Source organism: Podarcis raffonei, chromosome 16, assembly GCF_027172205.1.
Source record: "Podarcis raffonei isolate rPodRaf1 chromosome 16, rPodRaf1.pri, whole genome shotgun sequence".
NCBI lineage: Eukaryota > Metazoa > Chordata > Lepidosauria > Squamata > Lacertidae > Podarcis > Podarcis raffonei.
The window spans coordinates 8,266,244-8,292,204 of record NC_070617.1 but is presented as its reverse complement, the minus strand read 5'-3'; the positions used below and the strand labels follow the sequence as shown (position 1 = coordinate 8,292,204).

Here is a 25,961-nt window from a genome sequence, read left to right as displayed (position 1 = left end):
AGTGACCCTCCAGATGCTGTTGGACTCCCAACTCCTAACAGCCCCAGCCATTGGGGGCTGGAGTCCCATCATTTATGGAGGGCCACATACTCCCTGTCTCTGCCTTACCTAGAACTTTCACTCCTTCTTTCTGCTTGTAAAGCAGATTTTTTTCTGCCCTTTCATCACAGGTTTAGATAACTGCACAGGGAGGGCAGGCCTGCTTGTTCTCTCAGTTAATTTAGTTACAAATTCATTAGCACACTGCCTTGAATTGATTTTGCATGATTAATCAGCTTCTCTGTTTAAAAACTGACCACTTTTATCACCCCTTCCTAGCCTCCTGTCATATCTGCAGCAAATAGTAGGGATTCTGGTACACGACATACATTAAAAGCACATTACCTCCCACAAAGAAAGTTTGGGACAGTAGTTTGCTAAGGGTGCTGGAAATTGTATGACATGGAGGGCTAAACTACCATTTCCAGGACACTTTGGGGGAAGCCATGTTTCTTAAACATATGGTGTGGGGGTGTGGTCTAATTGTCTTTTACGCCTGGCTTTGATTGGTAGGTTGTGGGATCCTAAGTAAAGTAGACCCCTCAAATCTGAGGTTTCCCCACCCCTTTTTTTTAAAAAAATAACTTTTTTATTCAAAATTAAAACAAAACATATTATCCAGAAACATATCATCCTTATTCCCCCCCATTTTTCCTTCCTCCCCCCACCCTGCCACACAAAACGCACCCCCCACCCCCCAATTTCCCTCAGTTCCAGTCTTAGATTTCTCTAAAAATGCTGTTTTCTGCATGTTACACAGTTGTATAGATCCTCAAACCATTTAGCTGATTATTATAAAAAAAAGTTTGTGAATGTTTATTCAAAACCAGCCAAGGAGTCCAGTTCGCTTTGTTGTGTCTTCAAATACTTTGTAAAGGGTTTCCGTTCATCTTTAAAGTCACAGTTATCCTTGTCCCGTAGCTTATATGTCGGTTTTGCCAGTTCTGCATAGTCCATCAATTTTTCTTGCTATGATTCTTTAGTTGGGGTTTCTTCAGTCTTCTATCCTTGTGCTACCAAAACTCTCGCGGCCGTTGTCGCATACATAAAGATGTTTTTCAGCTTTTTTGGCAGATCTTTCCCTACAATCCCTAATAAAAAATGCTTCAGGTTTTTTAACAAATGTTAAATGGAACATTTTCTTCAATTTGTTGTATATCATTTCCCAATTTTTTTAAATTACCTTACAATCCCACCACAGGTTTCCCCACTCCTGATGTAGGCCAGGATCCTCTCTGTGATAGACTGGAAGGGGAGGGGGGCGTTGTTCCCAGCTGGTGGCAGGGTGATGTCATGATCCAGGATGCTTCTGCCTTCTTCTTCTGATCTGCTGCAGGTGATGTCAGAGGGCGGCCCACAGCCCCAGTCCCTCATTCACTTCTCCATCAGCAACCAGTCTGTGGCCACAGTTAACGGAGTGGGGCAGGTCCTGGCCAAGGCTGTGGGCACAGCCACAATCCTTGGGACCATTCGGGCTGTCAACGAAGACACAGGAAAAGTCATTGTCTTTTCACAGGTACTTCCTCCTCCTTGTTGACGTCAAATGCTCACTTGCTCCTCTGTAATCTGAAACTTTCGACTGCTTTCACCATTTAAGTTGTTTCCCCTCCCCATGAAACCATGAGGGCTAGCACCTCCTCCAGTCTCCATAGGTCCCACCAGGGCCAGATTTAGGTTTGATGAGGCCCCAAGCTACTGAAGGTAATGGGGCCCTTTATATGCCCAGGTGTCCTTTGTCAACAACAAATTGTCACTGTTTTTTTGTGTTGGATATAGTGGGGCCCTAAGCTATAGCTTGTTTAGTTTATACGTAAATCCAGCACTGGGTCCCACCCTGTGCCCTGTTCCTTGACCACACTAGAGCGTGATGCTGAGAATCGGACTGGCCTGAGTCTGGCTGCCTTGATTGTTGGGAATGAGCAGTCAGTGCCTTAAGGAAGTGTGAACATTTCATGACTGTGGGTGGTCTCCTGGCTGAGCTGTTCATTGGCTGAATGGTGTGGGGTCTGAGGTTATTGCTGTGCTAAGGTGAGTGAGGAACAGCAGCTTGGAGCTTGGATTATTATTGTTTATTAAATGTATTAGCTGCTTGTTTTGCCTTAGCAACTCAAAGCAACTTACAATATTTTAAGCAAAAAAACAAATGCGTTGTCAGGACTGGTCGTTGTCCTCTTCAGATCACCACACAAACGCTTCTTGTTCTTTTATAACTTTTTATTGTGTATTAACAAAATAATCTTATAAACAGTTCTTAACTATTATTCCTCAGAGTCACTTATTTCAGATACCTTCTGAGCTCTGCTTCTCCATGACCAGCCACTCTCAAAATGGCGAAGGCGCCTTTCCCTTCGCTTTCCCGCTCTTTTTTCTAACCTCCTGGCTAAGCTGGCCTGTATCTCCCCTCCTCCCAATCTGAGCTAGAACTGAACCCTTGCCTTTCCTGGGAACAGCCGGTCCCTCCCTGTTGTTCCTCTTGCTCCCTTCTATTAGGTTCACTGCTCTCCTTCCCGCCTTGGGGAATGCTTTCTCCCTCTGATAAACTGAAAACTTCTAACTCCTCCCTGACACGCGTACATAAAATAATACCAGCATTAAAAAATCCAAAAGGCAGTTCTATATTTTTTAACAAACTACATTAAAACATCTCTCCCACACAAAAAGAAAGGGATGTGAAACCTTTTCTTTATTGGTAACTTCCTGGGGACTGTATTTCAGGAGGAGGTGGGGCCAGAAGCAAAAGTGGGCAGAACAACGAACACAAATTACAGTGGTACCTCAGGTTACGAACTTCATTCATTCCGGAGGTCCATTCTTAACCCGAAACCGTTCTTAACCTGAGGCGCGCTTTCACTAATGGGGCCTCTTGCTGCCACTGCACCGCCGACACACGATTTCCATTCTCAACCTGGAGCAAAGTTCTCAACCTGAGGTACTACTTCCGGGTTAGCGGAGTTTGTAACCCAAAGTGTTTGTAACCCAAAGTGTTTGTAACCTGACGTACCACGGTACATCTTTTTATACGGTAGGCTAGTTTCTACACACACATACACCCCCCTTCCTCTTGGTTGCTCCATCCAGTGTTTCTTCTGTCTCTGCCCACCGCTGCCACAAGGTCCCCAGAAGGTTGCCATCAGGCTAAAGAAGCATCTGATTTGGCCAGACACTCCATAACATTTTCTGTTTGTTGCTTGTGGAACTTCACAGGTCCCAAGTGTGGGGTGCACATGGCTCCCCCAACGGCTGCCAGTCCACTTGTCAGCCTGCCGCAGAAGAGCCCCCAGCTGCGTTATCTTAGGCAAACTGTGCCTTTTCTTCTGGTCTCTCTTCTGCCTTCCCCCCACAGGACCAAGTCGACCTGGAAGTTGTTCAGCTACGAGCAATAAGAATCCACGCTCCTGCCACCAGGCTCATTACGGGGACCAAGGTAGGTCTGCCCTATAATCACCAATGGACATCTTCTCTGTGGATATATAAGCCAACTAAGTTCTACTCAGAGTCACGTCTCTTAATATCAGTGGCCCTCCGTGGCGTAGGACTCGCATTGCATGCAACCGAGAGATAGGCGTGGCTGACTTCTCCCTCCTGAACTGAGCCCATGTTAAGGATCCCACCCCAATTTGTTTTATTTCACTTCAACAAATTGCATATTGCAAATTGTAGTTGTCTCTAAGCGGTGTACAGGGGACCCAATACATTTTTTAAAAAGAGTTTAAACTGTAAAATCAGAATCCAGTTAAAAAGCTTGCTGGAATTAAGTTAAACAAGGGGGAGCGGAAAGGCTGATCTCCTGGAACGAGATTCACCGCTTCCAGAGTTATCCTGTTCCACGTCATACGTCTCTTGTGTGTTAGGACAGTCCTTCTAATGTTTATTTCATTTATTTCAACTACCTGCCACTTAATTGCAACCATCTTTAGGTGCCGTACAGGTAAAACAACAATACAATAACTTTTAAAAAAGACGTTTCATTAAAATGCCTGCTGGTTGTTAAAAAGAAAAGAAAAAAAGATTTTGGTAGGTGCTGGGAGCTCAACAGAGGAGGAGGCCTGTCTGAGCTGCCTCTCAGCTGGGAGGGAATTCCAGAGAATCGGGTTCCACAATACTGGATGCAAGGCTGCTGGTGGATACGAGCTTGTGCATCTGACCCATGCAGGGACCATAACAGTGACTCTGCCCAAAGAGCTCTGTGATTGGGCAGGGATATAAGGGACCAGGCATCCTTGAGGCAGCATACATGCGTTGGTCTCCATGGTACGACACGTCTCTTGCCCTGAGAGGACCAAAAGCTGGGAAGTAACAAGTGGCGCTTTCCTTTGTAGATGCCTGTATATGTTGTTGGCCTGACCAGCACTTTGACTCCATTCTCCTTTGGGAATGCCGACCCAGCGCTGACGTTCCACTGGGCCATGAGCAAGCGGGATGTCCTGGACCTCCTTCCCAGACACTCAGAGGTATGGATCTGTCCCTCGGGATGCACTTCAACTCTCAGCCACTGTGGGCTGCATCCAACATTGGTCCTACTGAACCTCAGCCAGTCCCCACTTGATATCATACCTACAGCGAATACAGGGGGCAGGTGCTCTCCCTGGCAGCTTCCTCCTCCTCCTCCTTAGTCTCACTGTTGCCCTTGTGGAATTCAACAGAGAGCAGGGCGGAGGACAAAACTAGAATGAGTTGGTGTTGCCTCTCATTGCCTCCAGCGCCACCTACTGTCCAGCTCCTTGCCTTCCACCCCACCATTCTCAATGGGCACTGGGCACCGCTGGATCCTCCCATCCCTTCTCTCCAGGAAGCCTGCAGCCCCATCCCTTCTCTCCCAGGTTTCCCTGCAGCTTATTCCAGAAAGTAACTTTGCCATGGTCCTGCACACGAAGGCAGCTGGGCGGACGAGCATCCAAGTCACGGTTCAGGCTTCGGACCCGGATGCTGGGCAGTTTGAAGGACACCTCTCCGAGCTCTCAGATGAAGTGCAGATACTAGTAAGCGCCCCCTTCAGGCAGCCTCTTTCACTGCTGCCAGTCCTCTGCTGCGTCTGGCCATGCCAGCCGTTAACATTAAAAGCAGGGGCGCGTCCCAGCCCTTCCTTCTGCCTGCAGGATCCTTGCTCTGTCCCTTACAGGTCTTTGATAAACTGCAGCTCTTCTCCCCGGAGTGCTCCGCAGAGCAAATTCTGATGTCCATGAACTCGCAGCTCAAGTTACTCACAAACAGGTAGGGCAGGGAAAGGGGGGAAGTGGCGGGTGGGTGGTAGCGATGATGATGGGGAGCAAAGACAAAGACTCCACTATTAACTTGAAGAAGTAGAAGCACTACAGAGATGCTAATTTGCAGCTAATAAATAATAATAATAATAGTAATTTATACCCCACCCATCTGGCTGGGCTTCCCCAGCCACTCTGGGCAGCTTCCAACAAAATATTAAAATACAGTAAAGCATCAAACATTAAAAGCTTCCCTAAATCTTCTGCTTTCAAAATGTCTCCAGTTTGGGGGGTCGGTCAGTCGATACTCCATCATTTTTTTGCTTGCCTTAAGGCAGGGGGTGCGGGACGCCTCCCTCCTCCACCTGCAGGCCAGATATAGCCCCAGCATGATGTTATCCACCCCTCTCAGCGATCCTGGCACACACTGTCTCTCTCTCTGCTGGGTAAATAATCCCACCTTCCAGCTAGGATTGAGTAAGGTGATTTCGATTGATTGGTTGGTTGATTGCCTTCCACATGTATATCTGAAGGTGGTGTGCAAAACACAATAAGCACAGCCGAAAAACTGGACAGCAGCAGATAGATTTAAAAGCAGTACAAAGTAGACACCCCATGCCAATCCAGTTGGCAAAGCTTGTCAGAACAAAACATCTACCAGTCGCCTCTGGAAAGTGCAGATAATGGGATGCCTGCCGAAATTGCATAGTCCACTCTAAATCTGGCAGCCCCTCCATCCTTTGTGGCAGTTGCCTTCTAGCCTGTGCACCCACCTTGGGCTATAAAACATAACTGGTCCAACCCCCTCCACCTGCCAGCCCAAACAGAAGGGATGGTGACTCTTCTTTTCTCTCTTAGGGATGGGGCAGCCTTTGTGAACGCTCAGATCCTGCAGTGCTTCCCCAACTCCTCTGTCATTGAGGAGAACAGGCACGGCCTCCTCAAGGCAGGAGCTGTCACAGGCACTGCAGTGCTGGAGGTGACAGCCTTGGAGCTCTTCGGCGTCAACCAGACTGTCATCACCGGAGTGCGGGTAAGGGAGGCTCTGGGAAGAGGTGGTAGTGGCTGCTGTGGATTCCGCGAATGCTCCAAGGTAGGAGGTCCCTGAACGTCATGGGCAGGCGCTGAAAGACTGAAGGGGAAAATGCAGTGCTGGATAAGGACGGTTGCTAAGTTGTGGACTGCCAACCACAATGGCTATGCTATGCTCTACCTCCACATTTGGAGGTGAATTTTCTGAATGACAGTTGTTGAAAAATGCAGGAAGAGAGAGTTGCTCGTGTGTTCGGGTTCTGCTTTAAGGGCTGGGCTATAGATGGGCCATTGGCCCAATCCGGCAGGCTCTTCCTCTATTATAAAGTTGCCGGGGAGTGAAGCAGATGGCAAGACAAGTTATACGTCTTGCGAAAAGTTCAGACTGTTGCACTAAAGCGCTGGATCATCTGCCAGCTTTATTAAAGAGGAACACTTACATCCGGGACAGGGAGCCTGCAACCTCCAGATGTTGGTAGGTAGGACAACAGATGGAATAGTAAAGAGTGCTGTTTGTCTCCAGTTCAATCCTCAGTGATAAGGAGAAGATCTTTTCTCTTGTTTGGATAGGTCTGCAGTGCTTAATGTAGCTAAATTCACAGTGAAGGCTGCTCAGTTTAGACAAGGCAGTGTGGCCTCCCTTCAGATCTAAGATTCTGCTTTTTCATTGTATTGGTCGAACTTCTGTTTTTATGAGCAGTTCTTATGTATATTTTTATGTCCACATCTATCGGTTCGGCTACACCTGGCATTTGCTTTCCTTACAAGTGTATTTGAGATGAATCAGTTTGAAGTCTCCAGGTGTGGTGACTGAAAAGGAAAAAACCGATATATCCTTTCCTTCCTCCCCTCCCAGGTGGCCCCGGTGTCCTACCTGCGCTTGAGCAGCGCCCCCAAGCTCTATACAGCCAGCCGGGTGCCCCTGCGTGCGTTTCCCCTGGGCATGTCCCTCACCCTCGCCGTTGAGTTCTACGACAGTACCGGGGAGAAGTTCCACGCCCAGAGCACCCAGCTTCACCTGGCCTTGAACAGGTGCGGCTCAGGAAGGCACACTTGGGAAAGGGCCGCGTGCCGCATCGTCAGCATGGCTTGCTTGGGAAATTGCCACGCTCCATCTTGTGGAAAGTCATCTGTCCTTTTGGGAACTTGAACATTGGCCACTTCTGTGGTCCAGGGTGTGTTCATGCAACGAAGTACGCAAGGCGCAGTCATCACGATGGTCAGGATAAATGTCGGGATGACATCCTAAGTCATATCCAGCCTATATGACCAGGGCTTCATCTGCTCAGTAAATTTAAAGGAAACTGTCATGACTTCCCCCAAAGAATCCTGGGAGATGTAGTTTGTTTAGGATGCTGAGAGATGTTAGGAGACCCTGCATACACACACACATTTCCCTCCCAGAGTGGTTTAACAGTCGGTCCCTCTGATCAGGGAACTTTGCGAACTGTAGCTCTGTGAAGGGAATAGGGGTCTCCTAGCAGCATCAGTGCCCTACAGTTCCCAAATAATAATAATAATAATAATAATAATAATAATAATAATAATAATAATTTTAAACATTTTATTATTTATACCCCGCCCATCTGGCTGGGCTTCCCCAGCCACTCTGGGCAGCTTCCAACAAAATATTAAAATACCGTAATGCATCTAACATTAAAAGCTTCCCTAAACAGGGCTGCCTTCAGATGTCTCAAAATCCTTTGGGAGAAGCCATGACTGTTTAAAGTGGCACCATAGTGCTTTAAATGTATGGCACGAATGTGGCCCAACTGAGCCAACAGTGTGACGTGGCAGCTAAAAAAGCCAATGCAATTCTGGGTTGCATCAATAGGAGTATAGCATCTAGATCAAGGGAAGTAATAGTGCCCCTGTATTCTGCTCTGGTCAGACCTCACCTGGAGTACTGTGTCCAGTTCTGGGCACCACAGTTCAAGAAGGACACTGACAAACTGGAACGTGTCCAGAGGAGGGCAACCAAAATGGTCAAAGGCCTGGAAACGATGCCTTATGAGGAACGGCTAAGGGAGCTGGGCATGTTTAGCCTGGAGAAGAGGAGGTTAAGGGGTGATATGATAGCCATGTTCAAATATATAAAAGGATGTCACATAGAGGAGGGAGAAAGGTTGTTTTCTGCTGCTCCAGAGAAGCGGACACGGAGCAATGGATCCAAACTACAAGAAAGAAGATTCCACCTAAACATTAGGAAGAACTTCCTGACAGTAAGAGCTGTTTGACAGTGGAATTTGCTGCCAAGGAGTGTGGTGGAGTCTCCTCCTTTGGAGGTCTTTAAGCAGAGGCTTGACAACCATATGTCAGGAGTGCTCTGATGGTGTTTCCTGCTTGGCAGGGGGTTGGACTCGATGGCCCTTGTGGTCTATTCCAACTCTATGATTCTATGAGGCGACTTTTAAGTACAGGATACAACCACTTTTAAGTTGAGCCGTCCTACTGTGCGGTCGTTTAATAAACCACGTTCTTACTGGATCTCTTGGGCTTGTTATTTCTCTTGGTTACATGTTTTATTTCAAACACGTTCCCTTACCAGGATAACGAACAAGCATTGTAGAAGTAAATTCTTGCCGCAATAATGACCACGCTCACACCATACATTTAAAGCGCAACGATGCAACTTTAAACACCCACGGCTTTCCCCCCAAAGAATCCTGGGGACTGTAGCTAAGGGTGCCGAGAAGTGTTAGGAGATCCCTCTATTTGCCCCGCAGAGCTTCAGTTCCCACGGTGGTTTAAAAGTCAGTCCCTCTTCCCAGGGAACTGTATTCTGTAGGCAGCCCTATAGAAAGTAAATTTTACTTTCCAACTTGTGGCTAGACAACCCAGGAACATCTGCAGCTTGTGAACTAGCCGCAGGTGTGATAAAGTCCTTTGCTCCACTGAGCCCACCTGTTCCTACTGGGAATGATAAATCCTTGTCAGAATACTTCAGATCTCCTGGATATACACAAGCAGGCCCTGATCTACCTTCTGTCCCCACCCTGCTTTAGAACATAATCATTTATTTATTTCAAATGTACCACTTTAGCGTATTCATTCAGACTCCCAGCCCACACAGGCTCCATCAAATTCCTAGCTGATCTCTTGGCTGTCCACAGAGCAGAATAATAATAATATAATAATAATAATTTATTATTTATACCCTGCCCATCTGGCTGGGCCTCCCCAGCCACTCTGGGCGGCTTCCATAGAAACCAAAAATACAGTAAAATATCACACGTTAAAAACTTCCCTGAACAGGGCTGCCTTAAGATGTCTTCTGAATGTCAGGTAGTCGTTTATCGCTTTGACATCTGCTGGAAGGGCGTTCCACAGAGCGGGCGCCACTACCGAGAAGGCCCTCTGCCTGGTTCCCTGTAGCTTTGCTTCTCGCAATGAGGGAACCGCCAGAAGGCCCTCGGCGCTGGACCTCAGCGTCCGGGCAGAATGATGGGGGTGAAGACCATTGACTGTGTTGGCCAAGTTTGGGGAATCCTCCCCTGCAGCATCCCTGCTTGACACACTCCTCACAGGGTCAATTTTTTTGCTTTGTTCCGCCAGAGATGACCTGCTGCTCATCCGACCCAGCAACAAGAATTACACTTACGTCGCCCAGGCTGTGAACAGGGGGGTGACCCTGGTGGGCGTTTGGGACGAGAAGCACCCGGGCATGGCGGATTATATCCCTGTCCCGGTGGAGCACGCCATCGAGCCGAACCTTTCCGAGCCGCTTGCCATGGGAGACGTGGTGTGTTTCAGCACGCCTCTTGTCAACCAAGAAGGTCAGTGGGCTGGTCTCCAGCCGCCGTTGCTGCCTCCTGGAAGTGAAAGAGAAGTTGAGGGCAGATATAAAGCCCATCATCACGCAAGCGCATAGCTGAACTAGGGAAGGTCCTCCCCGCACGGTGCAGCGATGGCTGCCAACATAGGTTGCTTTCAAAGAGGATTACACAAATGTATTTATTATTATTATTTACCGTCATACCTCTGGTTACAGACGCTTCAGGTTGTGCATTTTCGGGTTGTGCACCGCGCCAAACCCAGAAGTACCAGAATGGGTTACTTCCGGGTTTTGGTGCTTGCGCATGCGCAGAAATGCTAAATCGCACTTTGCGCATGCGCAGAAGCGCCGGATCGCAACCTGCGTGTGTGCAGATGCGGCGCTGCGGGTTGCGAACGTGCCTCCTGCACGGAACATGTTTGCAACCCAATCGTCCACTGTATTTAATTTCTATACCGCCCTGTACCCGAAGGTCTCAGGGCGGTTCACATAAAATATCAAATACATAAAATCAAAACAAAACCAGCAACCCAATAAAAAACCCCCCCAAACAGCCAGCATTTTTTAGAAAGGGTATAGGATGTAGATCAAGTCAGACCTGGTTGAAAAGAAACGTTTTTGCCTGGCACCTAAAGGTGTATAATGAAGGCACTGGGCGAACTTCCCTGGGGAGAGCATTCCACAGACGGGGAGCCACTGCAGAGAAGGCCCCATTCTCGTGTTTCCACCCTCCTGACCTCTTGCGGAGGAGGCACACGAAGAAGGGCCTCAGAAGATGATGTAGGGAGGATGAGGATACCTTCTGCCTCGGCGGTCAGTAATGCTTTTAACTAGCAGTTACTGGAAACCCCAGGAAGGGATTGTTGCTCTTGTGTTCAGGTCCTGTTTGCGGGGTTCCTTTTGGATCATCCGATTGGCCACTAAGAGAACGGGATGCTGGACTAGATTAAGGTTACCAGACGTCCCCGTTTCCCGGGGACAGTCCCCGGATTTACACATCAGTCCCCATACAAAATCCATTGAAGTTGAAAAGTGTCCCCGGATTCATTGAAAAAAAATCTGGTAACCTTAGGCTAGATGGGCCACTGGGCTGATCCTGAAGGGCTCTTCTTGCATTCTTAAGAAAAAGGAACTGAAATTCAGCAGGAATTTGATTAATTTGTTAACCATATAATATGCCTTTTGCCGAAATGGTGAATTTTTAATTGCTGTTTAGTTCATAGGTTTTTATAGATCGTTTCATTGATGGTTTGTTAATTATTTTACAGGATTCATGCAGTCTTTGTGGTGTTAGGTAGTTATTGTTGTTTATTGTTTGTAAACCACATTGAGTTTCATCTGAATGAAAAGCGGCTTAGAAATAAAACCCATCACTCAGTCAAATGGACCAGCCTTCTGCCAACTGCCAGAGCTCCGCTTAGCTGAAAGGTCTGCCCTTTGACCTGGAACTGCTTCTGACCCCATCCCCATGCGTGGACCTTCATTGTAATCACACCCACAGAATGCTTCTCTCACTTGAACGGTCCTGGAGAATCCGGGACACTGTAGTTTCTTCAGGGTGCAGGGATTGTAGCTCTGCCTTAACAAACCACAGTTTGTCCACTAGCCTTTCTGAAACAACGCAGGGATCTGAAAAGAAGCAGCCGTCCTTCAGGATCTGGCTTTCCCAAACCTTGCAGCATGTCGAGGTGTCCAAAAAATGGAAATAGTAGCGTGAAGCATGTGCATATTAGTGAAAATAACAAAAGGAGCATCTCCACCCCCATCATCCAGCCCGGACACTGAGGTCCAGCGCCGAGGGCCTTCTGGCGGTTCCCTCGCTGCGAGAAGCCAAGTTACAGGGAACCAGGCAGAGGGCCTTCTCGGTAGTGGTGCCTGCCCTGTGGAACGCCCTCCCAGCAGATGTCAAGGCAATAAACAACTATTTTACTTTTAAAAGACAACAGGGAAGTTTTTAATGTCTGATGCTGTATTGTTTTTAATATTCAGTTGGAAGCTGCCCAGAGTAGCTGGGGAAACCCAGCCAGATGGGCGGGGTATAAATAATAATAATAAATAATAAATTATTATTATTATTATTATTATTATTATTATTATTATTATTTAAAAAATGCATTGTTTCAGGGAAAGTTGCTTTGCAAAAGAAACGAGTACCTTAAGCAAAATTGCATACAAAATGAGTATCAGTAGGAGAAATTAACACTAAAATGATAGTAGATTTGCATGAGGAATTTTTTCCCCAATTGTGGGGAACTGAACTTCAAGATTGGAAAAATAAAAGAGGAACTGAAATGGATGGATTAGCTCACCCCTGCCTGGAACCTAGCAGGGGTCCCCTTGGCTGCGTCTCAAAAGAAGCCTCATCACCCCCAGTCCTGCTCCCCCATTGCTCATTCCCACCACAGTGCTTGACTGCTTTCCCATCTATGCTTCGCAATGGGGCCAGGGCAGCCAGGCTGGGGGCGGGGGGGTCTTCCTTTTCTCACTGCTGCTCTTAAAAGGCCTTGATGCATAATGGAGGCAGCCTCTGGTTCATCGGCTGCTGTTTTATGGCCGCTGTGCCTTCAGCAAAGCACCGCAAATTAAGCCTCGGTCACGTCTTCAGGACAAAAGAGTAAGCCAGAGAGCATCGGCTGGAATGCCAAGCATCCCTTGTCCCCTCCTATAAAAACACACACCCAGCCTGGACACTCTCTCTCTTTCTCTCTCTCTCTCTCTCTCTCTCTCTCTCTCTCTCTCTCTCTCTCTCTGTCTCTCTCTCTCTCTCTCTGTCTCCTGGGTGACCCTCAAAACGGCCCCGTGCGAACTTCGGAAGGGGCTGCTCTCAGTGAAGAAACACAAGCTGCATTCTTTGCGACGTTGTGCGTAAAATGGCTTAAATATAAAGCACCCTTCAGTCCCGTGGGTTTGTCCACAATCTGAAGGAGAAGGAGAAATCTGCCTGCACCCATCTCAGTCAACCCAGTACTTATTGAGACACAGTGTCAAGACAGTCCTTCCAGTGGTGGCTTCAACCACGGAAAGCCATGTGTGAGGGGATCCGACATGAGGAAGCCAAGAGAATAATTGTGATGCCCAGGACTAGTCTATTAGGACTCCTTGTCAGTAGCAAGTGATCCAGGGATCCTAGCTTCCGGCACAGGGTAACTTGTCAGTTTGCATCTTCCTTTTAGCACTGTATTTGGTGGTGGTGAGAAACATTGCCCTATAAATTAACGCATGGTGGTTTCATCCATCTTTCCTATAATAAAACACATTTTTAACATCCCATGGCTTGGGAAATTAAAGCTATTGTAGCTCATTTGATGGCAGCTGTCTTCGCTTTTATCCGCTGTGTAAAATATTAGAGGACTGCTTGCTTGCATTTTAGTTGGTAGAGCATGAGACTCTTAATCTCAGGGGCACGGGTTCAAGCCCCACGTTGAGAGAAAGATTCCTGCATTGCAGGGTTTAGACTAGACACTTGTGGTCCCTTCCAACACCACAGTTCCTCCAGGCCATTAGCACCATTTGCTTTTGAAACAAAATGAAGACTCGACCATCCCAGAGTAAATTAAATACAGTGCTCAGCGCAGAACTGTTCCCTGAGAAACAGTGTCCGAGTTTCTTTTCCTCTTCCCTCCCAGTCCTTTTTTCCTTTGGTGTCATGGCTTTTAGTTTGTATGCCCCAGTCATACAAAAAAGTGTTTTCTGTAATGGTTATGGGGTTGCTCGTGCGTAAGTTGCCGCCGCTCCTGGGTAGGTGGCCTGGTTAAACCTTTCCTGGCTGGACAGCCCCCCACTTCGTGGCTGTTCAGTCGCTGGCAGAATCCGACAGTGGGCGTTTCTTCAACCTTTTCCAACATAAAAGTTGTTTGACGCCCAGTCTCCTCCTAGCCTCTCTGCGCGGAAGCCTTCTGCGCAGGGTGGGCGTGGGTAGCGGAGGGCCTGTGCTCTCTCCGCTGGTGTCCAGTGAAGAGTCTCTGAGCCTGCTCTCCGCTTCCCCCATTGGCCCCCCTCCATCCCTGGTGTTGCGCTGATTTTCTTCCCCAACAGGAGACCTGCCTCTCTCCCTACTTGGCCCCTCTCCAGCATCGTCGTGGAGCCCCTCCTCCTCCTCTCGTTCCGATGGCAGTTCCCTGACATTTTCCTTGAGAGAGTAAAAGTTATTTAATTTGACCTTTCTCGTGTCCATCTTCCACTGCCTCCGCTCGCTGCTTCATACTCTGCCTCGTGTTTTTATTTATTTCTGGGATGGATGAATAAAAAAATAAAGCAGGTTTGTAGGCTTGCAAGAAGTTTTGTGAGGTGATTAATTTGAATTATTGCAAAATTGGATAAAGAGGAGGATTGTTAGTTAAGATAATTAAAGGAGATATGAATTTAAGAAATGCAGAAGAAGTGATAAAAATGGTGGATCATCAGAGGTGCTGATGGAAGTCCAAAAAGATTGTATAAGACGTGAAGTTTTGTGGTGTCTATCATAATTAATATGTTCAAAAATTAATATAAAATTATTTTAAAAAATAAAAATAAAGGATTAGCTTGGAGCCCTGACCAACTGGGCCAACATGCCTTATTCTTCTCACGGAATCCTTGAACACAGATGCAACAGCATTTTTTTCCTTTCCTTAGGGGAACCCGGGACATGGCAAATCACTCCAAGCGACCTCCTTGAGATGGACACGCTGAGCGGAGCGGCCTTCGCAAAGCACGCTGGGAAGGCCACCGTCTTCCACGATATCCCAGGGATAGTGAAAACTTACCGAGAGGTAAGGACCAGAAAAACAAGGCAGCACCATCACGCAGGCATCATGGGAGTTATTTCTAGCCAGGAGAGTAAGCGTGGGAAGAGGGAACAGAGTCATTTCAGGGAATAAAAGACCTTTTCGGAGCATGGACTTAAAAACTAAGAAACCATTGATTTGCCACTCCAGTTGACAACATGCGCTGCCCAACTGCTGCTTTTTAAAAATCAAAGTTAGGCAGTTAGGCCCAATCTTGCTTGGGCAGTGAATTCCTGCTAGCAAACAGCCACTTCTGAAACCCTCCTGCAGTCACCATTTTGCTCTTTCCAGGTTGTCATCGGGGGCTCCTCCAGACTCAGCCTTCACCTCGGTCCCAAACAGTACCTGACCAACACTCCAAACTCCTCCGAGTTCCGGGTTTTCGTCAGCACAAGTGGCACTAAAACAACCCTCCGAGGTAGGGTGGAAGGCACAGCCGCTTTGCCCCTACCCACTGTTAATGGGGCGCACGCTGGGAAGGGCAAATGCCCAGTCTAAGTAGAAAAATAAATCTGTCCACCCTGGCTGGATTAGAGGTGACGTTGCGAGGAGAAGCCGCGTGTCCCCTCAGCCACCACTCATTCTTGCTTTTGAAAGTGCAGGTTTCTTCCCTCTTTAAGGGGTGGTTTGCTGGGTGCCCAGAGGAATGTCCTGTTACAGGATAAGCAAATTCCTTCAACAGCGGAGGGGGAACACAACCATTCTGGCCAGCAGCAGTTGGTACCATTAATCTCCATGGCATTGTCTCATCCTGTGTTGAAGCTGTCCAGCCGTTTCTCCTTGTGGAAGCAACTCTCATAGTCTTAACTGTGCGCTGTGTGAAAAGGATCTTGCCTTTCCAGCATTCAGCTTCATTGGACGGCCCCTGAATTCTAGTATGATGAGGGAGAAAAGCTTTTCTAGCTAGTTACAATTTTGTACGCCTCTTCCTCTCTTGGGGATCCCCCTCCCACTTAAGAACGTAGCAAAGGTATGGCTTGTCCTCCTTTTCCAGTACTGCTTAGGCAATAAAATGAAGAACAGATCTCCCCTTTCCAATTTTTAGGTTTTTGCTTCCTTCAGTTGGGCTCATCCTCATCAAGTCTGGTTTCATGCCAAATTGTGCATGGTTCCAGCTTCTATTTCCTGACCACCACCAGCCTGAGGACAGTTCACAGGGCATCATGTCCCTTTATTCCATCATCACACCCTTGTCTCCTTTTATCCCTTCAGGTCCTTGCAGTTCTGTCCAGCTTCGTGCCATCACAGACCTGCTTTCCCCAGAATCTCACCTGACCTGTCAGGTGGAGTTCAGCATGATTTTCCCGGACATCCCAGCGCAGAGGATCTTTCATGCCCGGTCTGCGTTCTACACTGATAAAGGTAGCGGAGGAAGCGTCACAGGCACGGCATCTCCTCCGACAGTAACCCGGTCAATGTTTTTATCTCGCCATTTAAAACCTTTTCAGCTTTAACAGCCTTGCACACATCCACCCCGTCCCATAAGCTCTAACAGCGAGGTGAGGAAGCTGCAGCCTTCGAGATGCTCCCATCATCCCCAGCAGGCGTGGCCAGTGATCAGGGGTTATGATGATGGCAGCTGGAGTCCTGCAGCATCTGGTGGACCAAAGATTCCCTACCCCACTGTAAAGTCAATCAGTATTATTCCCCCCCATAGCTGAGATGTCATGGGAGACTGAGAGTTACCGTATTTTTCGCTCCATAATACACAATTTTTTCCTCCTAAAAAGTAAGGGGAAATGTGTGTGCATCTTACGGAGCGAATGCAGGCTGCGCAGCCAGCACAGCAAGAGGGAGAGCTGTGCAGCACCGCTTGCAGCGCTGCCTTCCCAGTGAAGCAGGATGAGGGACGGAAGGGAGCCCTTACGGAGCCCCTTCCGTCCCTCATCCTGCTTCGCTGGGAAGCCAGCAGAGCAAGAGCCGCTGTGCAGCTATCGCTCTTGCTCTGCTAGCTGCGCAGCTTTGCTCTGCTGGCTGCGCAGCTTTGCTCTGCTGGCTGCGCAGCTTTGCTCTGCTGGCTGCGCAGCTTTGCTCTGCTGGCTGCACAGCTTGCTCTGGCCTTCCAGGGAGGTGGGAGAAGGGATGGAGGGCAGCCCGTCAGTCCCTTCTCCCACCTCCCAGAAAAGCCAGCAAGAGCCGCTCTATCTTGCTGGCTTTTCTTGTTTTCCTCCTCTAAAAACTAGGTGCGTCTTATGGTCAGGTGCGTCTTATAGAGTGAAAAATACTGTGCCCAGGGCCCTGTAGTGAGAATTTATGCCCCAGAATTGCACCAGGGACTTCCCAATCCTAGCTCACTACTATCGCCTCTCTGTTTTGCCCATACGAATGTATCATAAGTTAAAAACATTCCCAGGCATGCTATAGCTCAGTGCTCTGCATCTGCTTGGCATGTAGAAGGTCACAGATTCAGTCCTTAATGGCACCTCTAGGTAGGGCTGGGAAAGAACCCCTGTCTGACTCATACTGACTCAGTATGACAGCTTCCTAATTTCCTACTTAAATCAGCCCTGTACAGTGGTACCTTGGGTTACAGACGCTTCAGGTTACAGACTCCGCTAACCCAGAAATAGTACCTTGGATTAAGAACTTTGCTTCAGGATGAGAACAGAAATTGTGCGGCGGCAGCGGGAGGCCCCATTAGCTAAAGTGGTACCTCAGGTTAAGAACAGTTTCAGGTTAAGAACAGACCTCCGGAACAAATTAAGTTCTTAACCTGAGGTACCACTGTATTTAGTACATTGAGGACTGGAACCTTAGAAGGAAGGGCCACAGCCCAGGAATAGAGCATCTGCAGAAAGTCCCAAATTCAATCCCTGGCTTCTCCAAGAAGGGCTGTGAGTGTTCCCCATCTGAAATCCTGGAGAACTGCGGCTATTCAGTGTAGACTAGTGGGGGGGGGGACCTGTAGTGCTCCAAATGTTGCTGAACTACAACTCCCATCATCCCTGACCACTGAGCCAACCTTGCTTGGGCTGATGGGAATTGTAGTTCAGACCAAGGTTCCCCATGCCTGGTGTTGAGCAAGGTGGACCAGCATCCTGAGTCAGTACAGGGCAGCTCCCTATCTGGTTTCCCTCTTCCCAAACTCAAGGTCTCTACGCCTGCATCATCACCGTGAAAGACCAGCCGGAAGCCGACCTGCTGGCGCTGAGCACCGCTGGGGGCTCGGTGCACGTGACTGCCTCCCTCCTCAGCGATCAGAGCCCAGAGGTGACACAGAGGCTCTCGGTGCCCTTTCTGCCTGCCTTTTACATGAACCAGTCCGAAGTGGTCTTCAGCAGCACAGAGCTGAGCAGGGAAATCGTGGTGCTGGGGGCGAGGCGAGTGACTGAAGAAACAGAGGCAAGTCAAAGGCTCAGGATGCGGCAGCCACATAAAAGCCCTGCTCCAGATGACTGGAGCACTGGCTTCTGAGATCTCTGGGAAATGCAGGAGAGGTTCTCCCATAGACTGCAGCCATCTGCTGGGTGTATAAGGGATGCTTGTAGCATTGGTCCACATTACAACAAGCCTTTGAATACTGGGTCCATTTCAGGATAATAAGGTTCCCCACGCCTAGTCTACATGTATGATTATGAAGAGCAAGGAGTTGCATACATCATTTCAGTCATCTCAGGCCCTACGAGCCTGGTTAGCACTGACCCGTTGCAGGGCCTTCTTCCTGGTGGCTCCCCCTTTACAGAATGCCCTTCCTGGTGAGGCATGACAATCTACCTGACTTTTTAATGTTCAGGAGGAAGTTAAAAACACTCCTGTTTACCTAGGCATCTGGTGGCTGAAATATACTCTTCCCAGCAACCTTGAAATCAATAGTCGGGAGTTTATGTGACCCTTTCAAAACATTTCTAGATGTTCTTAATTCTGTTTAAAGGGTGTCTTATATTTAATTCTGTTTGCCACCACGCGCTCCTTGTGGAGGAAGCGGCAGGATAGAAATTGGGAAGGTGGATTCAACCTGTAGCAGTGATACATGGGCTGGTATCCAGCTAAGTTCTACTCGGAGCAAGCATATTTAAATGAATGGGCTTGTTAGTCACACTGATCAGTTTCTATGGCTCTAATTCTGAGTAGGACTGACATTGGATACAAGCCATTGGTTTGGGAGCATGTACACCTTATCTGAAACAACAGGAGGCTGGTCATTTCTGGACTATTAAGGAAACAAACCTGTTGCTCAATTGTGTAGAGCTTGCAATTAAAGACTTAAAGTCTCAGGGCACCTTAGAGACAAGCAGATCCATCCCAGCTTTGATTTTTATCAGTAGACAAGCAGTATTATAATAACCTCCTCCACTGAGGGAGAATGCAAGATATGCAGAGACCCCTTGCCAAGTGAGAACAAGGGTCCTTGTGGCTGCTTAAGGCAGATCTAGTCCACAAAAGCTAATCCTGCATAGATCCTGGTCTGTCTCTTAAGGTGCCATAAGCCACTGTTGTTGCTTCGACAGAGCAACAGACCCCTTTGGATTGCAGCTGTTATTTTCCTAATTTTCCCTCCGTCCTTCCTGCCAAGGCCCAGCCCAGCTCCCCAGTGATCCAAGTGGGGCGCCCCTTCCATCTGGTGGACATGCCCGGGCTTGTCGTCTTCCCAGTCAGCGTGGTCAACCTCACATCCCTCCAGCAGATGGCAGCACCCGTCTTCGTCAACCTCTCCTGCACCCTTACAGGCCAGAGGGCTGCCGTGTTAATGCGGGCACTGCCAGACAGGCATCTGTTTGGTAAGGACCAGAGCAGTCAAGCCACCTGAAGCATGAATGGAGGCCTGTGCCTTCATCTGGATGGTCCTGCACCAAACCAGAGCAGACAGGTCTTATCTTTCCTCCTAGATCAGTGTGCTGAAGCAGGCCTTGTCAAGCAGCTTGTGGGCTCCTACCAGGTCCTCCTCTTCACCATCTTTGCTGTTTTAGCATCCACCATGGTCATCTTTCTCAGTAAGTGGATTCGCAAAGGCAGGCACAATATACCCTGGAGGAACCAGGCCTTTCTGAGCAAGTGGGGAACCAGCAAGCCCACATGCTGTGCCCTCCAGCCCCAACTCTTCTCCCCCCACCCCGCCCTTGCAGGAATACTTGCCTGCCTCAAATTGATGGGAAAGATATACACACAGGGGAAAGCAAATACATGCTAAGGTGGTTGTGGGCTCTCTTCCTTAGAGGTTTTTAAGCAGAGGCTGGATGGCCATTGGTCACAGATACTTTAGTTGAGATTCCTGCATGGCCGGGGGTTGGACTGGATGACCCTCAGAGTGCCTTGCACAGGTGGAACTAACCTTGACGTGATGCTTCGACCCCCACAGCCTACAATGCCTTCCTGAGCAGAGTACAGGCAGTCCCTGTAGTGTATGTTCCCACATCAGGCATGGTACAGACAGGTGAGTTGAAAAGATTCCCCCAATACTTCCTGCATTCATATCTAATGTTGTTTATTCAAAAGTATGTTTAGGGTGTGGTGAGGTGACCTTTGGAATTATCTTCGGGTGGTTAGGTCACCAGAATGTGGACTCAGGACGAAACATTTCCAGAGCCCGCCCTCGCATTGCCTGGCTTATTAGACCTCTGATTTGTCATCTTTGGGTTTCTTGGTCCCGCTGTGCAACCACCCAGAGGGTTCTCTTGCAGCAGTCAACATAGCATTTCACAACATGGTATTCCAACAGCCACACACAGCAGCTGGGTAGTCTTCCAACTGGCAAACCATTTCTGAGCATATCTATAGGTAGTTTCAAACAGCTCTTTCTCTTCCCACCCACCCCATTTTATTTCCAGGGTACCTCTCCTCTCCACCCAGTGCGCAACATCACTATTCCAGTGTCAGGAACAGGACTCAGGCCTGGCTTTGGAGCGTTCGAAGATGACCATCGCTGGACACGAGGCACATATAAGCCATGTGTTAAAAAGTAAACTGGTGGAAACTTGTGGCAGCTGTCTTCATTAAATAGGAAGGGCAGGCATGGTTGGGAGAACTTGGAAAAGAACATGGCAATCTGCTCTAAAAACCCTTTGGCCTTTTCACTTGGGACAGAAGCCCCTTTCAGGCAGCAGAATGCACAGAAGCTGCTTTGTTGCATATCTGCTATGTGCTGCCCATTTCCACATTTTACAACAAGGTAAAGCTATTAATCTGTAGAATCTGTTCTATTTTAACCCTGTAGCTAGATCCAGAGAATCTCAGGCAGCCACACTGGCTGAACTCATTTGGACTCAGCAACCAACTATCAGTCCCCAACACACGCACACACTACAGAAAACACGATTCTGTCTTTATATCCAAAATTTATTGAGTCAGATGGGTGAGGCTACAAGGACAGTGCGAAAGCCATCTTTTGCTCTCCTTATTCCAGAGGCAGCAGCAACAGCTGAAATCCTCAAGAGCCACACAGTTGCAGCTCACATCTCACTTGTGTCGGGACTCCCACCGTCCATGCTCTTGAGATCCTCCGCACCGGAGCCGACGACTGTGCACATAGCCCCACCCATCCTGGACAAACATCTGCTTAATTTAGTGCTGCTTTCGCCTGAAGGAGCATCCTGCAAACAGGGTGGGGTGGAAGGCCACACAGTGAACAAAAAGAAAAGAAAACACAACAGCTCTTATTTACACATGACTTCTCGACCTCCTGAGCATAGCATCCGGGAGAGTTGAAATTCATCATGGCTCGTTTAAAGAAAGTCTTACAGAAGGCTACTCCGATTACGTCACACGATTAAAAGCAAAAAACAGAGTCACCCTTCACTCCCCTAAGACTCTATCCATAATACCCAAAATCTTAATTACTGGAGGCATGTCCCCGCACCCAAAGTGGTTACTGCAGAAAGTGATAGCCGCAGACCTTCCCCTTTGTTATCTGAATGAACCCCAGTGTGTTTTGTTACAAAGCCTGACATAATAGTTACCTAACTTGTGAATTTTAAAAGCAAAAGAAAACTGGCAGACTGCCTTAGGGCAGGTTAAAAAACCAACCACCCATTTCCAGATTCCACCTGCTCTAAGCAGCTTTAACCATCCACCTCTACAGAAGGGGGGGGGGAGATTACATAATAACAGGGAAGGGGTGCAATTAGACACACACTGCTTAAATGCCGCAATAGAAAATGGCAAAGGAACAGAGGAGATAAGGCAGAAGTGATTTGCTCTAAGAGCAGGTCTTTAAAAACAGCCAATTAAGCTCTCCCTGCTTACCTTCTGTCAACCTTGCCTTTCCCCCAGTGGGCTGGCACAGCACAGTTGAACAGCCGACACACAGAACCACTGTTTGAGCGTGACTGAACACAGTGGTGATTTTGTAGCAACCTGAGAGAGGGAAAAGAAAAAACATCACTTTGGATCCACTTCAAAGAAATGGAAGAGGGAGCATCTCTAAAATGTATAATGTCTAGAAAATTGGGAAATTTAACCAGAAAACGTGCTAAATGGGATAATTGCTAGAATAGCGTTTCAACCTTGGAGACAAACCTACACCACCCTATCTCCTTTCAATCACCTGTATTGCTTCAAATCCTTTATATGGGCTAAAACTGCAAGCTGCAGTTAAAACCTGTGATTTGTTTGCTCCATATCCCAATTTTTCTATTTGTACATAACCAAAACACCTTAGCTTAAGTAAGGCCTTTACCAACTATTTGGGAAGGCCGTAGCATCTGCTTCATGTGCAGCATGTACCAGGTTCAAATCCTGGCATCTCCAGGAAAGGCTGGGAATGTCCTGCAACCCTGGAGAGCCGCTGCCAGTCAGTGTTGACAACACCAAGCTAGATGGACCAGTAATCTGACTCAATGTAAGGCAGATGTTCCTGAAGATGGAAAGAGGGGAAAGCCCAATCTTAGTGCCACCAGCATGAAGGCCATGACTTTCTTTACTTGCCTGCCGAATCGCACATATGGGTATAGCCTTTCCAAGGCCAGGTATTTTACAATAGGAGCAACGATTTCCGAGGTAACGGTATTTCTTCTTCTGTAACCCCAAGACAAGAGGCCTCATTTCCTACACAGACACCTTCTGCCAGTTCACATGCCTGAGCAAATGGCAAAGGTTCCCCCCCCTCCCCATATGAGCTCCCAGCAATGCAAAGCAGCGAACTACAATGGAGTGTGAGAAAAAACGTAGAACTAAGTGACTGACAGCATACGTGATCTAGCCCTTGCCCAAAGCAAGTACAGCGGTACCTCGGTTTTCGAATGCCTTCGTAGTTGAATGTTTTGGAACTCAAAACGCCAAAAACCTGGAAACGCACCTCAGAAGTCAAACAGGAAACGCAGCTTCAGTTTTGAGATTTCTGTATTGAGGCTTCCGCTTTCAGTTTTCGAACACTTCAGAACTTGAACGGACTTCCGGAATAGATTGTGTTCGAAAACAGAGGTACCACTGTATATAAAAGTTGCAGGACATAAAAACACGACCAGCCTCCTCCCTACCTGGACATTTCACATCCATGAAGTAAGAGTTGGGACTCTGGACCAGGCGCTTCTTCTTATGTTTCCTCTTCTCCTCCTCTGGGGAGGGATGCAAGAGATCCTTTGCGAGCTGCAGGGAATGCCCATAAACCAAGGACTTTAGAATGAAGAACCTCTCAATCCTCACAACACATTTAACTCCCAAACCACTAACAAAGTACTTGTGTACATATTCATGTTAAGTAGCATAAAGGTAAAGGTACCCCTGCCCGTACGGGCCAGTCTTGACAGACTCGGGGGTTGTGCGCCCATCTCACTTAAGAGGCCGGGGGCCAGCGCTGTCCGGAGACACTTCCGGGTCACGTGGCCAGCATGACAAAGCTGCATCTGGCAAGCCAGCGCAGCACACGGAAACGCCGTTTACCTTCCCGCCAGTAAGCGGTCCCTATTTATCTACTTGCACCTGGGGGTGCTTTCGAATTGCTAGGTTGGCAGGCGCTGGGACCGAGCAACGGGAGCGCACCCCGCCACGGGGATTCGAACCGCCGACCTTTTGATCGGCAAGCCCTAGGCGCTGAGGCTTTTACCCACAGTGCCACCCGCGTTCCATCAAGTAGCATACTAGCATACTAGATTAAAAAAAAAAGTAGCACTGCCCCGTTAACCCCCTTCCTCAAAACCCCCCTTTTCCATGAAGCACAGTCTTTTATTATTGGTGAATATATTCATTTTATACCCCACCCTTCCGAAGTAGTTCAGGGCTGAACACAAAACATCTTTAAGAACAATTCCAGTACAGATGCAGACTGGGGAAGATCTCCGTTTAACAGGTCTGCCAAAAGAGGAAACTTTTCAGGATGCACTCATAAGTCAATTAAAAGGGAAAGAACTCCAAAGGTCCAAATACCATATTTTAAGATCCTCTGGTAGTTTTCAAGTGCCATGAATGCTTATAGCATACAAACAACAACTATGTTTATTATGTGGGTGAGGAACTAGTGACCTGTTGGAATTCTCATAACCCCAAACCATGAGCAGTGCTTTGGTGGCATGGAGAACCACCACCTCTAGAAAGCCAGGTTAGCAGCAGTTGTTGCTCAAGCCCCCAGTTCAAATATTATCAAGTGGCCTCAGAGAACCCCTGCAACTGAGGGCACGGGCCAGCGGGCCCCCTGCCTATTAACCAACCAGGACTGTTGCAAGATTTCACGGAAGTATAGTCTCCACAAACTTGCTTTGTTTTTGCAATCTCCAAAGCCATAAATATGTTATCTAAATAGACATGGATTAAGAGAGAACTTTGCAACGTAGAGAGCTATTGTGGTGTATGGTCAGTGTCAGGCTAGGACCTGGGAGAGACCTGAGTTCAAATCCCTAAAACGTGAAGCTCACACAATGCCTCTCAGCCTAACCTACCTCGTAGGGTTGTTGTGGGGCATTAAAATATTTTTTTTGGGGGGGAGAGAATCATGTACGCCACCTTGAGCTCCTTGGAGAATAAGGCAGGATACAAATGCTACATACGTAAATACATACATATACATACACACACGCACGCACACATACACACCGACTAAAATAGGCTCACTTTCAAACAAAATAACGCAGCGAGACCAGATGACCCTCAGCTGGGAAAAGCGGTTTCGCTGGCACCCGCCTCCCAGGCTGCTCTGCTCCTCCTTTCCCTTCAAAATCAAGTTACTATTCATATAAATCTCTTATTAACGGAGAACATTTTTAAAAAGCTGAGGGAGGGGAGGAGTCAGAGAAGTAAATATCTCCCCTCCCTCCCCAGGCCGCCATTTTGAGCCTCCCATCCCCGACCAGGGAAGTGTGAGGGAAGGGAACGGAGGGCGATGCGGCGCCTGGAGCGGGGTGGAAGCCCAAGGCGACGACCACGAGCGACCCCCTTTCCCCAACCTATCGGGGCCCGAAAGGCCGAGCCGGGGAGGGACGGGGCACCAAGGCCTCGCCGCTCCGCTGGCGCCCAGACCCAGCAAAGGACTCACAGGCATGTTCGCGTGGAGGCAGCTACGGCCGAAAAGGAGCCAGACCGGAAAGAGAGGGCGCTATATCCGCTCCGGGGTTTCCCCGCACGGGCGGAAGCCGAGCCAAAGGGGGCGTGGCCACCTCGACCTTTCACCCAGCCTGCGCGCTCTTCCTTCGACGACGCCACGGTCTGGAGGAGGGGGCGTGCTCCTCTCAGCCGCCATTTTGGAAAGGGGATGGGGATGAGGATGGGGCGGGAACGGAAGTGCCCCTGGTTGGAAGCGGATTGCGGGAGGGACGGCCGCCATGATGGGAAGGTCGCAGTGAGACGAAGAGAGGGACTGGCGAGGCGGCCTTCTTGAGAAGGGCAGCCGTGTCGCCAGGCTGCCATTTTGAGAGGGTTTCATGAAAACAAGATAAATGAGCCAAGTAATAGAGGGATATAAAGGTATTTTTCTCTATTCCCGGCACATTATTATTATTATTAATTATTATTATTATTATTAATAATAATAATAATAATAATAATAATAATGACCTGCCGTTCACCTTCAGGCCTCAGGGCGGGTCACAACATGAAAACACACATTGAAAATATTTGAAAAACAACTTTGAATCAGTTTTAAGCAACTTACAATTTACAGCTTAAAACCATTCACAATTGCATTTAATCATGCCTCACTTTTCCTCCCAAGGTGCTCAGGATAGTGTAGACACGCCTCGTTTTAGCTTCACAACAACCTTGTGAGGTAAGCTAAAAAAGGTAAAG

The 25,961-nt window shown here is 48.2% G+C and overlaps 2 protein-coding genes across 3 annotated transcripts in view; one reads left to right on the top strand and one right to left on the bottom strand.

The window, feature by feature from the left end:
• The window catches only part of NUP210L (nucleoporin 210 like), a 52,468-nt gene extending 31,740 nt beyond the window's left edge, over window positions 1–20,728 (top strand). For both annotated transcript variants that reach the window (XM_053368659.1, XM_053368658.1), the window contains exons 25-40: window positions 1,376–1,555; window positions 3,383–3,463; window positions 4,359–4,490; window positions 4,860–5,018; window positions 5,159–5,250; window positions 6,099–6,273; window positions 7,129–7,304; window positions 9,828–10,048; window positions 14,662–14,798; window positions 15,105–15,231; window positions 16,026–16,175; window positions 17,905–18,155; window positions 19,327–19,531; window positions 19,640–19,744; window positions 20,110–20,184; window positions 20,579–20,728. In XM_053368659.1, the coding sequence (XP_053224634.1) occupies window positions 1,376–1,555; window positions 3,383–3,463; window positions 4,359–4,490; window positions 4,860–5,018; window positions 5,159–5,250; window positions 6,099–6,273; window positions 7,129–7,304; window positions 9,828–10,048; window positions 14,662–14,798; window positions 15,105–15,231; window positions 16,026–16,175; window positions 17,905–18,155; window positions 19,327–19,531; window positions 19,640–19,744; window positions 20,110–20,184; window positions 20,579–20,667 (2,355 nt within the window). In that variant the 3' untranslated portion in view covers window positions 20,668–20,728. The remainder of the gene's footprint in view (window positions 1–1,375; window positions 1,556–3,382; window positions 3,464–4,358; window positions 4,491–4,859; window positions 5,019–5,158; window positions 5,251–6,098; window positions 6,274–7,128; window positions 7,305–9,827; window positions 10,049–14,661; window positions 14,799–15,104; window positions 15,232–16,025; window positions 16,176–17,904; window positions 18,156–19,326; window positions 19,532–19,639; window positions 19,745–20,109; window positions 20,185–20,578) is intronic.
• A 337-nt stretch (window positions 20,729–21,065) lies between these two features.
• RPS27 (ribosomal protein S27) lies at window positions 21,066–25,339 on the bottom strand. The gene is made up of 4 exons (XM_053368772.1): window positions 25,213–25,339; window positions 23,225–23,333; window positions 21,993–22,103; window positions 21,066–21,340 (listed from the first exon to the last, which is right to left on the bottom strand). The coding sequence occupies exons 1-4, from the start codon at window positions 25,216–25,218 to the stop codon at window positions 21,312–21,314; spliced, it is 255 nt and encodes an 84-aa protein (XP_053224747.1). The 5' UTR covers window positions 25,219–25,339; the 3' UTR covers window positions 21,066–21,311.
• Window positions 25,340–25,961: the final 622 nt, after the last annotated feature.